General features: G+C 44.6%; 1 protein-coding gene across 2 annotated transcripts; it reads right to left on the bottom strand.

Annotated features, from left to right (window-relative positions):
• Positions 1 to 943: 943 nt before the first annotated feature.
• On the bottom strand, positions 944 to 15748 carry LOC109888399 (programmed cell death protein 5). Of its 2 annotated transcripts, XM_020479563.1 has the most exons (7): positions 15476 to 15670; positions 8980 to 9009; positions 3524 to 3567; positions 3170 to 3231; positions 2954 to 3045; positions 2136 to 2207; positions 944 to 2060 (listed from the first exon to the last, which is right to left on the bottom strand). In XM_020479563.1, exons 1-7 carry the CDS (start codon positions 15539 to 15541, stop codon positions 2013 to 2015), a joined length of 414 nt encoding a protein of 137 aa, XP_020335152.1. In that variant the 5' UTR covers positions 15542 to 15670; the 3' UTR covers positions 944 to 2012. The 2 variants fall into 2 exon arrangements, with proteins under 2 accessions (XP_020335152.1, XP_020335153.1); XM_020479564.2 differs by lacking the exon at positions 8980 to 9009 and having other exon boundaries at positions 15476 to 15748.
• Between the last annotated feature and the right edge of the window lie 340 nt (positions 15749 to 16088).

Below are 16088 nucleotides of genomic sequence, written 5' to 3'. Positions count from 1 at the left end.
ACAGGCCTCTCTCATATTTTTAAGTGGGAGAACTTGCACAATTGGTGGCTGACTAAATACTTTTTGCCCCACTGTAGGTAAATTGGGTGAGCTATTTACCGATGGACTATGTACAGCTGCAGCGATGCACTCACACCTGCCTGCTGCCATTCCTGAGCAAGCTTTGTACTGGTGGTGCCCCGATCCAGCAGCTGAATCAACATTAGGAGACTTGCTGGACTTTCTTGGGCGCCCTGAAGCCTTCTTCACAACAATTGAACCGCTCTCCTTGAAGGTGCAATCTTACTGGCAGCAATATCCTTGCCTGTGAAGCCCTTTTTGTGTAAAGCAATGATGACGGCACATGTTTCCTTGCAGGTAACCATGGTTGACAGAGGAAGAACAATGATTCCAAGCACCACCCTCCTTTTGAAGCTTCCAGTCTGTTATTCAACCTCAATCAGCATGACAGAGATCTCCAGCATTGTCCTCGTCAACACTCACACCTGTGTTAACGAGAGAATCACTGACATGGTGTCAGCTGGTCCTTTTCTGGCAGGGCTGAAATGCAGTGGAAATGTTTTTGGGGGATTCAGTTCATTTGCATGGCAAAGAGGGACTTTGCAATCCATCTGATCACTCTTCATAACATTCTGGAGTATATGCAAATTGCCATCATACAAACTGAGGCAGCAGACTTTGTGAAAATTAACATTTGTGTCATTCATAAAACTTTTGGCCACAACTGTACAGTGACTGGATATGAATAGTAGTGTGGGGTATTTTTTACCATATGCTGTATATTAACAGCTCTCGTGTTGTGTTCTTGTACCGTCTGTGAAATTCTGTTATATGAAATTATGGTTACAAGGGAAAGAAAAACATACAGCCTGTGTAGTATGGTAATCTAGTGTATCATTATATCAGGAACACTTATTTTATGATCAAGAAGAATGACTCCTTGTCTGCTTTATCAATGCTGGCATTGATTTATTGGAGTGAACACTGAACATGAAACCAAATCTCCCATTAACCTATCTCCAAATATTCAGTTACATCTTGCTTGTAAGAACATCAATGTACTGTCAGATATTTAGTATTACCTGTGGCAGGTGTACAATAGAAGCAACCATTCATATATCTGTGGTCTCACCCTACACCTGTACAATAAGAGTGAAGCAGGAAGTTCTTCAAGTGCTGTCATAGACTAACAACTGAGATAATTTAACAAATCCTGCAACAAATACATCTCAGCCTTTTAAAGCACATATCGCATACATTTCAGAAAAGAGCCTTTGAACCTAGTGAGTCAAACCAACTATGTCAAGCCTATATATTTCAATGTAATGCAACGTATAGCCTAATACACGACCTAGGAGGCCTTGTAAAGAATATCGACTACATTTTAATACAAACTATATTTTAGACTTTTTTTCTTACAACATTGGTCTTATGTGATTATACTTGCATTTTTCTGAATGAAAGCAAATATAGTGCAAACCCATATGACCAATCAATGGGTCTTCAAGCACTCAGCTCAAAGACAAAATATCATCATGATAAAACTGTGTTGATTATTTGTGGAATAAGCATTCAAATGTAAGGCTTTTTTATTTTTTTAAATGTAAAACTGTTGAAGATACAGGTCAGCAAAAATGAATGAAAAAACAATGACTATACCCATGTGCTCTGTCCAGCTTGATGGTTTCACTATTGCTGAGTAGCAGCACACAGACAGTATACACAAAGCAGTCTCGAAAAATGCAGCAGCAGGAATATACCCAAGTTGCATTTTGTTCTGCTTCTTCTGGTGGAGAAAAAGTTAAACGTGGTGTAAATTAATATAAGAGAGAATATCGTAACGAGTTCCAGATGCACACAGGGGCTGATGTGGTATCCCAGGGTGCATCACTAATGCAGGGCCTTTGGCAAGTCAAATATGGCCGCCAACAAACAGAGCCCTGCTCCAACCTATGTCCTGAATCCCGCCCTAAGCCAGCCGTCTAACTGGCTCCTGGGCTCCTTTCAATGCATCAATCATCCTCCTCATCATCTGAGTCCATCACCTTTCGTCGGTTGAACTGTGGGTAGGAGGGGACACAGTCAGTTAAAAGCCTGTCGGAAATTGTGAAATTGTATTTGATCCGTGGACTCACCTTGACAGTTGTCTTTTTTTCAGTTTGTTGACTAACTTTTTCTAAGATGTCGATCAAACCAGTCTCTGAAATCTGAAAGAGACAATCCAAATGTAAGGAACAGCCAATAGCAGATGGGTCAAGTCAGTGCTTTTCATAGGGAATTTTTCTTAACGTTTAAAACTTTCTGTTAAACGATAAAAATCTGAAAATATTATGTGAATTCACGAGAAATATGGTCCTGCGTATGACTGCTAGGGGGCAATGCAGTCACTAGTGAAGAGGAAGAACCGGCAGGCCTTTTTTTGTCCAAACTATTTATTTTTTAAACTAAGTTTTTACAAAACATTAGGAGTACCTGCTCTTTCCATGACAGTCTGACTAGGTGAATGCTATGATCCCTTATTGATGTTACTTAAATCCACGTCAATCAGTGTAGATGAAGGGGAGTAGACAGGTTAAAGAAGGATTTTTAAGCCAAGAGACAATTGAGGCATGGATTGTGTATGTGTGCCATTCATAGGATCAATGGACAACACAAAACATGTAAGTGCCTTTGAACAGGGCATGGTAGTAGGTGCCAGATTTTTGCAACACTGCTGGGTTTTTCACACTCAACAGTTTCCTGTGTGTATCAAGAATGGTCCACCACCCAAAGGACATCCAGCCAATTTGACACAACTGTTGGAAGCATTGTAATCAACATCAGCATTCCTGTGAAACACTTGACACCTTGTAGAGTCCATGACCCAATGAATGGAGGTTGTTCTGAGGGCAAACACAATAATAAGAAGGTGTTCCTAATGTTTTGTACATTGCTTTAGGTCCAGTTCTCTCACCTTTCCTCCCAGCTGGCCCATGCGGGCCATCTGTATGAGGTAATTCTCCACTGCTTTGGCCTTCTCTGGCTTCACCAGAGCCAAGTTACTCACTGCAAAACAACAACACGTAGCAGATGTTTAGGCAATGGCGCCACCTATTGCCATGTGTAGGTACTGAATGTTCCAATATCAGATCAATGATTCGTTCAAACCAGGGGGATATGAAAGACCTACATCTGGCGCGGGCGGACTGGTCTAGAACCTGAGCCAGCATGGAGTTCCTCATCTCTGTTTCCCTGTGAAAAGACCGAACAGAAGATTAGATAGGCCACAATGGCTGCATTTACACATGCAGCCTGTGTTAACGAAGCCAATTGTTTTATCACATTGACTAGCTTTATAAATAGTCTGTCACATAGTTCTTCATAAACCAGAGCTGCAAACTGCAGGTCAAGACATGCAACATTAGCAAACTACTGTGAACTAAACCAACATCAGGGAGACATCTGTGTCTCTGAAATGTAGCTATAACTCAGCGCTGAGTTGTGAATGCATGACAGGAATAAAAGATCGATAATGAAAACGAACCTCTGTTTGGCCTCCTGCTGCCCTTGCTGGTCATTTGAAGAGTCCTGGGAAGCGAGGGGAGAAAGAGACAGTCAGGAAGTCCACACATTGCTCTGCCTTTTTCTTAATTGCATAAAATAAATATTTATTTTTAAACAACAACAAGAGAACAGACCAGCCACTGAATACGGGCTATTTGAGAGAATGTGTCTTTTATTTGCATTAGCCAATAGGCTACTGTATCACACAGCCATGCTGAGAGCGCAAATCAGCTCTCTTGAAGAGTAGCCTATCCTAATATTGATATTCATTTTTCACACCCATGGCAAAGCGTTATAAAACAATGGGATTAGATCCTTGAACAACACAGTTTAACCTGTACCAAAACGTGGTTCAGAAAACAACCCTTTGCCCCCTCCCCTATCCCTACTCCTTTGGAGCTTGCAGATCTGAAGGAACCTATTGGTAGACTGGGTGGAGCCATCCCTGTATTGATTACACCTACCCGGTTCCTTCAAATCTAGCCTACCTCGAGGACAGGGATAGGGAGTTGGACTGTATTAGAGTAGAATAAAAAGTTCATATTTACAGGTTTCTGGAAAATATTTTTACACAAAAGCTTTCAAAATAATACAAGCTGTCACGAGTATTACTGAAGGTGACTCCCCTTCTTGTTCGGGTGGCGCTCGGCGTCACCGGGCTACTAGCTGCCACCGATCCTTTGTTCTGTGTTCGTTTGGTTTTGTCTAATTGGTTTCACCGGTTTCTTGTTTGGTTGTTAGGGTGGGGTTATTTAAGTTCGTTCAGCCCGCTTCTGTTTGTGCGGGCTTGTTCGTCTGTATGTGTTAGAGTGGTTTGTGTTTGCATTTCGGGTTTCTCACTGTCCTTAATTTTTTTCACATTATTGTTTTCTATTTTTGTTCCTGTGATTTATTCTGGACATTAAAGCGTGTTTTTCCCGCATCCTTTTGCTCTCTGCGCATGACTCCGCACCTATTCACTCATTGAGCGTTACAGAAGGCCGCACCATAATATGGAGTCAGCAGGAGCAGCGACCACCCCTCTTCCCACAATGGAGGAGAGTCAATCACACGTCCATCCTCCATCGCATCGGATCAGCGATGGATCAAATGATGGAGAGGATGGATCGTTGGGAGAGGAGTGGTCTCCCTACTACCCCAGCTACCCTCCCACCAGCAACTCTACCATCTCCCCCAGCGGGATCTGGTTCCAGCGCATTAATCCTCCGAGGGAGTACGATGGAGCAGCGGCGGGGTGCCAGGGATTCCTGCTTCAACTAGACCTCTACCTGGCCACCGTTCGGCCGGCTCCCTCGGACGAGGAGAGCGTGAATGTCCTCGTCACTTGCCTTACGGGTAGAGCCCTGGAGTGGGCCAATGCTGTCTGGAACGGGCCCGACTCAGTGAGGGGCAACTACCCGGAGTTCACCCGCCGTTTCCGGCCCGTGTTCGATCACCCTCCGGAGGGCCGAGCGGCGGGTGAGAGGTTGTTCCATCTCAGGCAGGGGACGAGGAGCGCGCAGGACTTCGCGCTGGATTTCCGGACCTTGGCCGCTGGAGCAGGGTGGAACGACAGGGCCCTGATAGACCATTACAGGTGTAGCCTGAGAGAGGACGCCTGCAGGGAGCTGGCCTGTCGGGACACTACGCTTAGCCTGGATGAACTGATAGACCTGTCGATCCGGTTAGACCATCTGCTAGCTGCTCGCGGACGTTCTGAAAGGGTCCTGTTAGTTCCACCTCCTGACCCTCCCGCTCCTATCCCGATGGAGCTAGGAGGGGCCGCGTCTAGGGAGATCGGAGGAGGAGGCTCCTCCTGTACCAGTAGTGGCCGGAGAGGGCACACTTCAGGTCGGTGCTGGAGGAGTTCATCTGGGAGTCGAGAAGGCAGGCAGAACACTCCTCGGTCACCCCAGGTGAGTAAGCACCACACTCTCCCAGAGTTTTCTGTTGGTCACATGTTTTTATTAATTTGTTTCCTTAAATTTTTTCCCTCTCTCCAGCACAAGGCGCTAGTAGATTCAGGCGCAGCTGGGAACTTTATAGATCACGGACTCGCTCAGAGGTTGAGGATTCCATTAGTAAAAGTAGACCCCCCTTTTCCCATGCACTCTTTAGATAGTCGACCATTAGGGTCAGGGCTGGTCAGGGAAGCCACAATTCCTTTGGAGATGATTACGCAGGGGAATCACAAGGAGCGAATTAGTCTGTTCCTTATCGATTCACCTGCGTTTCCGGTGGTGCTGGGGATTCCCTGGCTGGCTATTCACAATCCAACGATTTCGTGGAAACAGGGAACTCTCTAGGGGTGGTCTGATGAGTGTTCAGGTAGGTGTGTAGGGGTTTCCATCGGTGCGACAACGGTGGAGAGTCCAGACCAGGTTTCCACCGTGCGCATTCCCGCTGAGTATGCCGATTTGGCTATCGCTTTCAGTAAAAAGAAGGCGACCCAATTACCACCCCATCGAAAGGGGGATTGCGTGATGAACCTCCAGGTAAACGCTGCACTCCCCAGGAGTCATGTCTATCCTTTATCCCAGGAGGAGACGTTGGCTATGGAAACATATGTCACCGAAGCTCTGGGACAGGGGTACATTCGGCCCTCCATGTCACCAGTCTCCTCGACTTTCTTTTTTTGTGAAGAAAAAGGATGGTGGTTTGCGTCCGTGTATTGATTGAGGTCTAAATTCCATCACGGTGGGTTTTAGTTACCCACTACCTCTCATTGCTACGGCAGTGGAATCATTTCACGGAGCGCAGTTCTTCACGAAACTGGATCTCAGGAGTGCGTATAATCTGGTGCGTATTCGGGAGGGAGATGAGTGGAAAACTGCATTTAGCACTACATCTGGCCATTATGAGTACCTCGTTATGCCATACGGGTTAAAGAATGCTCCAGCTATCTTTCAACCCTTCGTGGATGAGATTCTCAGAGACCTGCACGGACAGGGTGTGGTAGTGTATATTGACGATATTTTGATCTACTCCACTACACGCACTGCGCATGTGTCTCTGGTGCGCAAGGTTCTTGGACTACTGCTGGAGCATGACCTGTACGTGAAGGCGGAGAAATGTGAGTTTTCCAAATGAGCCGTTTCCTTCCTGGGTTATCGCATTTCCAGCTCGGGGGTGGTAATGGAGGGTGACCGCGTCAAGGCTGTGCGTAATTGGCCGACTCTGACCACGGTAAAGGAGGTACAGTGGTTCTTAGGGTTTGCCAATTACTACCGGAGGTTTATCCGGGGTTTTGGTCAGGTAGCAGCTCCTATTACCTCACTGCTGAAGGGGGGGCCGGTGCGTTTGCAGTGGTCAGCAGAGGCGGACGGAGCTTTCCGTAGGTTGAAGGCGCTGTTCACTGAGGCGCCGGGGTTGGCGCATCCGGACCCTTCTTTGGCGTTCATAGTAGATGTGGACACATCCGAGGCTGGGGTTGGAGCGGTGCTCTCACAGCGCTCGGGTGCGCCACCGAAGCTCCGCCCCTGTGCCTTTTTTTCAAAGAAGCTCGGGCCAGCGGAGCGGAATTATGATGTGGGGGACAGGGAGTTGTTGGCTATGGTTAAGGCCCTGAAGGTGTGGAGACACTGGCTTGAGGGGGCTAAGCACTCTTTCCTTTTCTGGACTGACCACCGTAACCTGGAGTATATCCGATCAGCTAGGAGACCGAATCCTCGTCAGGCAAGGTGGGCCATGTATTTCACCAGATTTCGTTTTACTATCTCGTATCGACCGGGTTCCCTCAACACTGAGGCCGACGCGCTGTCCCGACTCTATGACACTGAGGACCGGTCCATCGATCCTACTCCCATCATTCCGGCGGCTAAGCTGGTGGCACCAGTAGTATGGGAGGTGGACGCGGACATCGAGCGGGCGCTAAGGGAGGAACCTGCGCCTCCACAGTGTCCGGAGGGTCGTAGGTATGTGCCACTCGCTGTTCGTGATCAATTGATTTGATGGGCTCAGTCTACCCTCGTCGGGTCACCCAGGTATTTCTAGGACAGTGCGAGGTCTTAGGAGGAAGTACTGGTGGCCCACCTTGGTGAGGGATGTGCGATTCTTTGTCTCCTCCTGTTCGGTGTGCGCCCAGAGTAAGGCTCCTAGGCACCTGCCATGAGGGAAATTACAACCCCTCCCCGTTCCACTACGGCCGTGGACCCATCTATCGGTGGATTTTCTTACTGACCTTCCCCCCTCTCAGGGGAACACAACGATCCTGGCTGTTGTGGATCAGTTCTCTAAGTCCTGCCGTCTTATCCCATTGCCCGGTCTCCCTACGGCCCTGCAGACTGCGGAAGCCCTTTTCACCCATGTCTTCCGGCACTACGGGTTGCCCGAGGATATAGTTTCTGATCGGGGTCCCCAGTTTACCTCCCGTGTGTGGAGGGCATTTATGGAACGTCTGGGGGTCTCGGTCAGCCTGACTCAGGGTATCACCCGGAGAGTAATGGGCAGGTGGAGAGAGTGAACCAGGAGGTGGGTAGGTTTCTGCGGTCGTATTGCCAGGACCGGCCAGGGGAGTGGGCGAGATACATCCCCTGGGCAGAAATGGCCCAGAACTCACTAAGCCACTCCTCTACCAACATGTCACCATTTGAGTGTGTGTTGAGGTACCAGCCGGTCCTGGCACCATGGCATCAGAGCCAGACTGAGGCTCCTGCGGTGGAGGAGTGGGTGCAGTGCTCTAAGGAGACCTGGAGGGCCGTCCAGGAGTCATTACGCCAAGCGAGTGGACGGCAGAAGAAGCGCGCTGACCGTCACCGCAGTGAGGCCCCCGTGTTTGCACCAGGGGACAGTGTCTGGCTCTCGACCCGAAACCTGCCCCTGCGCTTGCCCTGCCGGAAGCTGGGTCCGCAGTGTGTAGGGTACTGTCACGAATATTACCGAAGGTGACTCCCCTTCTTGTTCGGGTGGCGCTCGGCGGTCGTCGGTCTACTAGCTGCCACCGATCATTTGTTCTGTGTTCGTTTGGTTTTGTCTAATTGGTTTCACCTGTTTCTTGTTTGGTTGTTAGGGTGGGGTTATTTAAGTTCGTTCAGCCCGCTTCTGTTTGTGCGGGCTTGTTCGTCTGTATGTGTTAGAGTGATTTGTGTTTGCATTTCAGGTCTCTCGCTGTCCTTTATTTTTTTCACATTACTGTTTTCTATTTTTGTTGCTGTGATTTATTCTGGACATTAAAGCGTGTTTTTCCCGCATCCTTTTGCTCTCTGCGCCTGACTCCACACATATTCACTCATTGAGCGTTACACAAGCTTGATAACCATGTGCCAAACCATTCACAATACTCCACGGTCTGGCATTCAAACATTTTATTGCAAACATACTTGGGTCACATTTCTCATGGAGCACAAGCAGAACTCCCAGACATGCTGCATTGCTCAGTCCAGGTCATTAATTATACAGCCTTTTGCCATGTCACCGCCATCACACAATGTGCAGTACAGTAGCTGTACAGCAGCTTACCCCCGGATTCATTTGGTTCCAAGACAGACTCTGAAAAATTAGAAACTCAAATTCAATGACAACATCTCTGTTGGATGAAAGGATTCCTAGTGTGACTATGTCCATCCCATTCCCAATCTTTTGATTGATAATCTCTGTCATCAGGTCACTCATATTTAGGTATAACCCATTCATAGACGCTAACAACCTTTAGCGCCTATTGAGGATAGTAGGGGTGCATGATATATCGGTGAACATATCGGAATCGGATGATATTAGCTAAAAAATGCCAACATCGGTATCGGCCGATGTCTAGTTTGAGGTTGATGTTAAAAACCGATGTAAAAGATACTATGCATACCTATATAACGGCACGTAAAATGTTGCGCTAAACGTGCAACACAGCATTCCTAACCTAGCCTACACAATGTCTGCTGTGTGGATCGAGCAGTCAAAAAAGTTGAGCAGTCATTCGAAAGACTAAGAACATTTCAGCGGGACAACTCAAAGGTGAACCCATTAAAGCCAAGATAATGGGATTCATTGCCCTTGACAATCAACCGTTCTCTGTCGTGGGTGATGTTGGCTTTCGCCGACTGGTCGAGCACCGGTACACACTACCAAGTGCGCTTTTTGTCAGATGTTGCCCTACCAGAGTTACACATTGATAGCGTCACTGCTATTAGCTTCACAACATACATACTATGGAACACCATCTGGGTCTTTGCGTGTCAAAGAATATACAGTAGCACTGTCAAATATGTACAAAAAGTCTGCAAACAAGCAAACCCTGGCCATAAATGATGTGTTTACAATACCACGTTGGTAATAAAGCATAATTTCTTCGATCGCAACTTCTGGGGTAGTTAGCTTTAGCTTGGTACCTAGCTAGAACTAATACAACCAGCCTGAAAACAATGACCAGTAGAAACAAACTGCAGTCCTTTTCATTATTCTTAGCAATGATTTAGGAAGCCTTGTGAGTAAGTATTAGCTAGGTTGCCACTTGTTGTTCGCCTATTGAAATTGAACTTCAGTTCATGAAAATAAATAGCTAGCCAGCTACTTAACCCTGTTGCCCAAAGCTAACGTTATAAGCAGCCAGCTAGCTTCAACTGGCTAGTGAGGCTCGACCGACTGGACCGGGTTGTGACGCTAGCCACAATAAGGATTAGGCACAATAGTGGAATTTGCGGTTTGCCTTCAAAATAAAAGTATGTCATTGACAGTGATACAAATGAATACAAATATAATTATGCCATACTTTTATTTAAGGCTAACCACAAAGTCCTCTATTGTGACTAATCCTTATTGTGGCTAGCTTTATTTCTGTACAGGCAGTGGCAACCCATGATATCTCTAAATATATAATTATTTATTTTTTTGGGCTGTTTTACATGTTATTTTTGCATTATTGCGTGTCACATATCAGTTTGCAAACAATGTCATGTTTTGCTTTCTTGAGTAAGGCAGCTCCAAAATGCAGGTGTTTCAGCCTAGCTCAGTGATTTGTGATAGAGTGGCAGAGCAGAAAATACTGAGCGTAGGGGTTGGTAATCTTCACTAGTTGCGGTGTGATTGGCTCAGTGTTCTGTCACTCATGGGGACAAGAAGGCTCAAGGCGATTGGCCACAGATACAATGACGTCAAATCACGTCCAATCAAAGCTACGGTAGATATAACATGTCAACATCATACTTTCAAAATCTTAGCTAGCAAGCTAGACAAGCAGTCATCATGAATCACGTCGACACGTCTACTGGCAAATCCTTTTCAAGCCTTGTCATATGAAGAGAAATTATAGATAAAACGTATTGGTGCTCATCGGCCATAAATATTACACAAGAAATTGGAAATCGCAAATTCATCAATGTGTGATTTGGAAGGAATCAGTGGCTAACGGCAAGCGTTGCAAATAAATCACAATGTTGCTTCCCCTGCTATTCGGTGGAGAGGGTGTGTGGTCCAAGTCTGAGTTTAAGGGTATCTTTTCCAAGCTTAAAAGGAGAAACATTCACACGCAACACCGTGGGCCAGAAAAGGTTGAATACATTGGCCATACCATCAATCCAGCATGAGTTCTGCCGCATTCAAAACAACTGGAAACTCGGGAGGGGGAAATCTCAGACTTCAGTGAGTTCAAGACAACTAGGAACTTGGGAAAAAAACGAACTCTGACTGGGAAAAAAAGATTTTGAATGGTCATCCATCTCGAAATTCCAAGTCGAGAACTCTTTCTATAGCTCAGACCTGAAGATCACTGACGTCATGATTCAACCCTGTTTTTTTCCCAAGTTCCCAGTTGTCATAAAAGCACCATAAATCCAGACTTTGATGACAATGTTTCATGACAAAATTTGCCCACAAGAAGGACTGCCGCGCCACCTTCCTGTTCATGTGAGCACAGCACAATGGTGAATCCAAACATGTATTTTATTAAGCTGCATAAATTATGCAATATGCCAATGAGATATGCATAATGTAGCTACAAAAGTAAATACTGAGTGTATGTTGTGTAGTAAGCAGTTACTAGTCCATGTGCCTCACCCTAATAATTTGGTCCCTTTCCCCTTCATAACTTAGCCTACTGTTCTGACTTGGTGGTGCACATGTAGCCTATAGCCTGTTTTGGAGAAGTGTCATCATTGAATATTGTATTAGCTTTCATTGTCTGCTTATATACCCCCTTTATTTATCCCAAGGTTCTGACTTGGTGTACAGGAATAATACTGTAAGAATGGCCAATGTTCTGAAATCTGTTGCTGTACATTTCAAAAGTGCTGAACAAATAGTTATATTGACTACATCCATCTTACCTCGCTCATGAATGTCTTAGTCGAAATTACGGATTTCCTCTTATCCGCTCATCATTCCTTTAAGCCATAGTTCGTACATCTCAATTGTCAGTAGAAACCACATCTGTTTAAGCAAGTCAGCCATATACAGTGGGGCAAAATGGTATTTAGTCAGCCACCAATTGTGCAAGTTCTCCCACTTAAAAAGATGAGAGAGGACTGTAATTTTCATCATAGGTACACTTCAACTATGACAGACAAAATGAGAAGAAAAGAAAATCCAGAAAATCACATTGTAGGATTTTTTATGAATTTATTTGCAAATTATGGTGGAAAATAAGTATTTGGTCAATAACAAAAGTTTATCTCAATACTTTGTCATATACCCTTTGTTGGCAATGACAGAGGTCAAAGGTTTTCACACACTGTTGCTGGTATTTTGGCCCATTCCTCCATGCAGATCTCCTCTAGAGCAGTGATGTTTTGGGGCTGTTGCTGGGCAACACAGACTTTCAACTCCCTCCAAAGATGTTCTATGGGGTTGAGATCTGGAGACTGGATAGGCCACTCCAGGACCTTGAAATGCTTCTTACGAAGCCACTCCTTCGTTGCCCGGGCGGTGTGTTTGGGATCATTGTCATGCTGAAAGACCCAGCCACGTTTCATCTTCAATGCCCTTGCTGATGCCCTCAAAATCTCACGATACATGGTCCCATTCATTCTTTCCTTTACACGGATCAGTCGTCCTGGTCCCTTTGCAGAAAAACAGCCCCAAAGCATGATGTTTCCACCCCCATGCTTCACAGTAGGTATGGTGTTCATTGGATGCAACTAAGCATTCTTTGTCCTCCAAACACGACGAGTTGAGTTTTTACCAAAAAGTTATATTTTGGTTTCATCTGACCATATGACATTCTCCCAATCTTCTTTGGATCATCCAAATGCTCTCTAGCAAACTTCAGACGGGCCTGGACATGTACTAGCTTTAGCAGGGGGACACGTGTGGCACTGCAGGATTTGAGTCCCTGGCGGCGTAGTGTGTTACTGATGGTAGGCTTTGTTACTTTGGTCCCAGCTCTCTGCAGGTCATACATTATGTCCCCCCATGTGGTTCTATGATTTTTGCTCACCGTTCTTGTGATCATTTTGACCCCACGGGGTGAGATCTTGCGTGGAGCCCCAGATCGAGGGAGATTATCAGTGGTCTTGTATGTCTTCCATTTCCTAATAATTGCTCCCACAGTTGATTTCTTCAAACCAAGCTGCTTACCTATTGCAGATTCAGTCTTCCCAGCCTGGTGCAGGTCTACAATTTTGTTTCTGGTGTCCTTTGACAGCTCTTTGGTCTTGGCCATAGTGGAGTTTGGAGTGTGACTGTTTGAGGTTGTGGACAGGCGTCTTTTATACTGATAACAAGTTCAAACAGGTGCCATTAATACAGGTAACGAGTGGAGGACAGAGGAGCTTCTTAAAGAAGGTCTGTGAGAGCCAGAAATCTTGCTTGTTTGTAGGTGACCAAATACTTATTTTCCACCATAATTTGCAAATAAATTTATGAAAAATCTTACAATGTGATTTTCTGGATTATTTTTTCTCATTTTGTCTGTCATAGTTGAAGTGTACCTATGATGAAAATTACAGGCCTCTCACATCTTTTTAAGTGGGAGAACTTGCAGAATTGGTGGCTGACTAAATACTTTTTTGCCCCACTGTAAGCTATGTTTTTAAAAAAGGCAGTAAATGTGGCCAAATTAACTGTTTTGCTGCCAGACAAGGCTGAGCTGATAGCCAGGTGTAGCGGTGGTAAGGATTCACCCCATGGTGCTGAAAAGAAAGCTCTGCAGTTGGGACTGATTTATGTAGGCCCTAACAGTTTGTGGGTAGCGTTTGTCACCGTTATAGTGCAATTAATATATTGTTTAGTGTTGTGTCTTTGCTGGCATACATAAAACATCATAATAATGAGTTTGCCCCACCAAGATTTACATGCTAAAATCGCCATTTTATACAGATAATCAATCTTTACTTGCAACTCTTTCATTTTTTAAAGGCCAACTTATCATCAATCCAAATGCCTAGCTACTTATAAATGGGGACGTAGCTCATTTTGGGCTCCTCTCAAGGTCTTATGCATCAATTTTACGAGACCTGGAGAAAAACAAACGTGGTTTTATCAACATTTAGCATTAATTTAAGACCGGCGAGCAATTCTTGAATTGAATCAAAGCCAAGCTGAAGGTCATGAATGGCCTGCTGCACTGAGGGGGCACGGGAATAAATAACTGTCATCTGCATAGAGATGTAAGCCCCATTATTATTATTATTATTATTCTTCTTCAGGGACAGACCAACATTATTCATGTAAAAAATGATCAGTAAAGGGCTTAGTATTGAGCCTTGTGGCACTCCTTTGGTTATGTTAAGAAAATTAGACTGAACTACATCAGAAGATATACATTGACTGGACGTTGAAATGCATTGAATTCTAAGTTGGGCAGAAATGAGCGGTTCAGTCAAGAATGTTTCCTCTCACGGCCTCTACAAGCTAGAATGTTGAATAAAATATTATAATGTACTTAACCGGTTTTCCGTTAAGCAGTAGTAATGTGAAACAATATATCCACAGCAAATTATAATTACATAAATGTTTCAAAGCGCTGGTAATGTGTTCAGACTTTTTCACATGAAGCATGAGCAGAACCATGTAAACACATGCACGAGCTTAGCAAGTACCCACACTTCTCGTGCATGTATTTTTATCTTCTGTGACAGTTTCAGGTGATAGAAATCTGAGAAGCACTTGTTGTGCTAATTAGCTCTCTGCGCTTTGAACACCTGTGCATAAACAGAAGGACGCCACAAACGTGTTGTCACTGAAAAATACTATTGTCTGCAACTGTTAAAACAGAATACAGTAATGTGTACATTTTGCATTTGTGAAATTATTTAAATGTGATTTGAAGGTTGAGGGCTTTAAGTTCTGGTGACTATTTTGGCTGCCACAGCCAATTCACCTCTAAACAGAACATGTAAGGTCCTTGGACTAAAAGGTGTGATTTTAGGCACCATTAGTCGAATATTGGGCTAATCTAGGTATATCTATTCAGTAAAGTGTTTTGCTTAATGAGCTGTAGAAATCAGTGCCAAACAGGCTTGCTAGATAATCCAGACAGAGGGTGGGCTACTAACAATGGTGTTCAGTTTATTGTTACAAACTAGGTCTGAAAAACTGACATTCACACACACTACTCTCGCACATGTTCACCTAAACACCTGGGCACATGCACTCGCACCAGGGGAGTGGTAGGGCGGGCACGCGATTGTCAACGCAAGCGCCAAAGTCAACTAGTTACCTGATCATTGTCCTGTTCATTACTTAAATGTACGTTTGTTTCGTCTATTCATAAATGCTGATTACATTATATAGCTTACTAGCTACTGGTAGTATAATTCGTTTCTCACTATGGCATGAGTTAGCAAGCTAACGTTAGCTAGCTATCTAGTTACAGTATCTTATAACTACTTTAGCTAGTTAACTAAGTACAGAATTATCTGGCTGCTATGCAAACATGCAATGAACAGTAATAGAGAATTCGTTAGGTTAAAATACTATAAACTTGAACTATAAAGCTAACACTAGCTAGCTAGCGACAGACTGAACAGTGGATCTCCATATATGGTCGGAACTATGCATTTTTGGTCCCCTCAGGTTCTCTCCTTACCCCATGTTTTGACTGCAGTTCGGCCATGCGTTGCCGCCTGATAGCCTCCAATTCGTCGTCTGCCATTGTGTTCGAATTGATAAAGAATAGGCTTTATCAATGGTAAAATAAGAAAATCTCACTTCACGAGTTTTGTGGATCTGTTTCGTTAGGGGCCGGGCCCTGTTTCAGTATAATGTAATCGATCTCAGAATAATCCAATATGCATCCAGAATAAAGCAATCGAGCCACAAACGGATGATCTAGGTAGAAATGATGAGGGGCTGGACACCTTCGGCCAGCCCATCAACCAGTCACACTTACAACATAAAATATAATTAATGTAATCATACAAAAACACAAGATTGTAATAGTTTATTTTGCAACCCTACTGTCCAATAAAGCTTATACATTTTGTTAATATCAGATCAAACTTTTAAAAAAGTGTTTGCCGTCATCTAAAGGCCGGTGAAACAAATGACTGGGATCTCAGAGAATGTCTACTCTCTATCCTTTCTAGGTACCACATAGAAAGGATAGAGTTCTTGTGTTCTGTACTCAATAACTATAATAGTATAACTAGTATTACAGAAGAGAGTGCTTTCTTAGGTACATTTCTACCCATTGTAACTGA

Source organism: Oncorhynchus kisutch, linkage group LG3 (genome assembly GCF_002021735.2).
Source record: "Oncorhynchus kisutch isolate 150728-3 linkage group LG3, Okis_V2, whole genome shotgun sequence".
NCBI classification, from domain to species: Eukaryota; Metazoa; Chordata; class Actinopteri; order Salmoniformes; family Salmonidae; genus Oncorhynchus; species Oncorhynchus kisutch.
Note: the sequence above shows the minus strand (reverse complement) of the source record. Positions and strands in the feature narration are given on the sequence as shown.

Coding starts and splice junctions, on each gene's coding strand:
- LOC109888399 (XM_020479563.1), bottom strand. CDS start 15,541: ATGGCAGACGACGAATTGGAGGCTATCAGGCGGCAACGCATGGCCGAA. Junction 2,208..2,953: donor TGGGCCAGCTGGGAGGAAAG/GTGAGAGAACTG, acceptor TGTCTCTTTCAG/ATTTCAGAGACTGGTTTGAT. Junction 2,061..2,135: donor AAAAAAAGACAACTGTCAAG/GTGAGTCCACGG, acceptor TCCTACCCACAG/TTCAACCGACGAAAGGTGAT.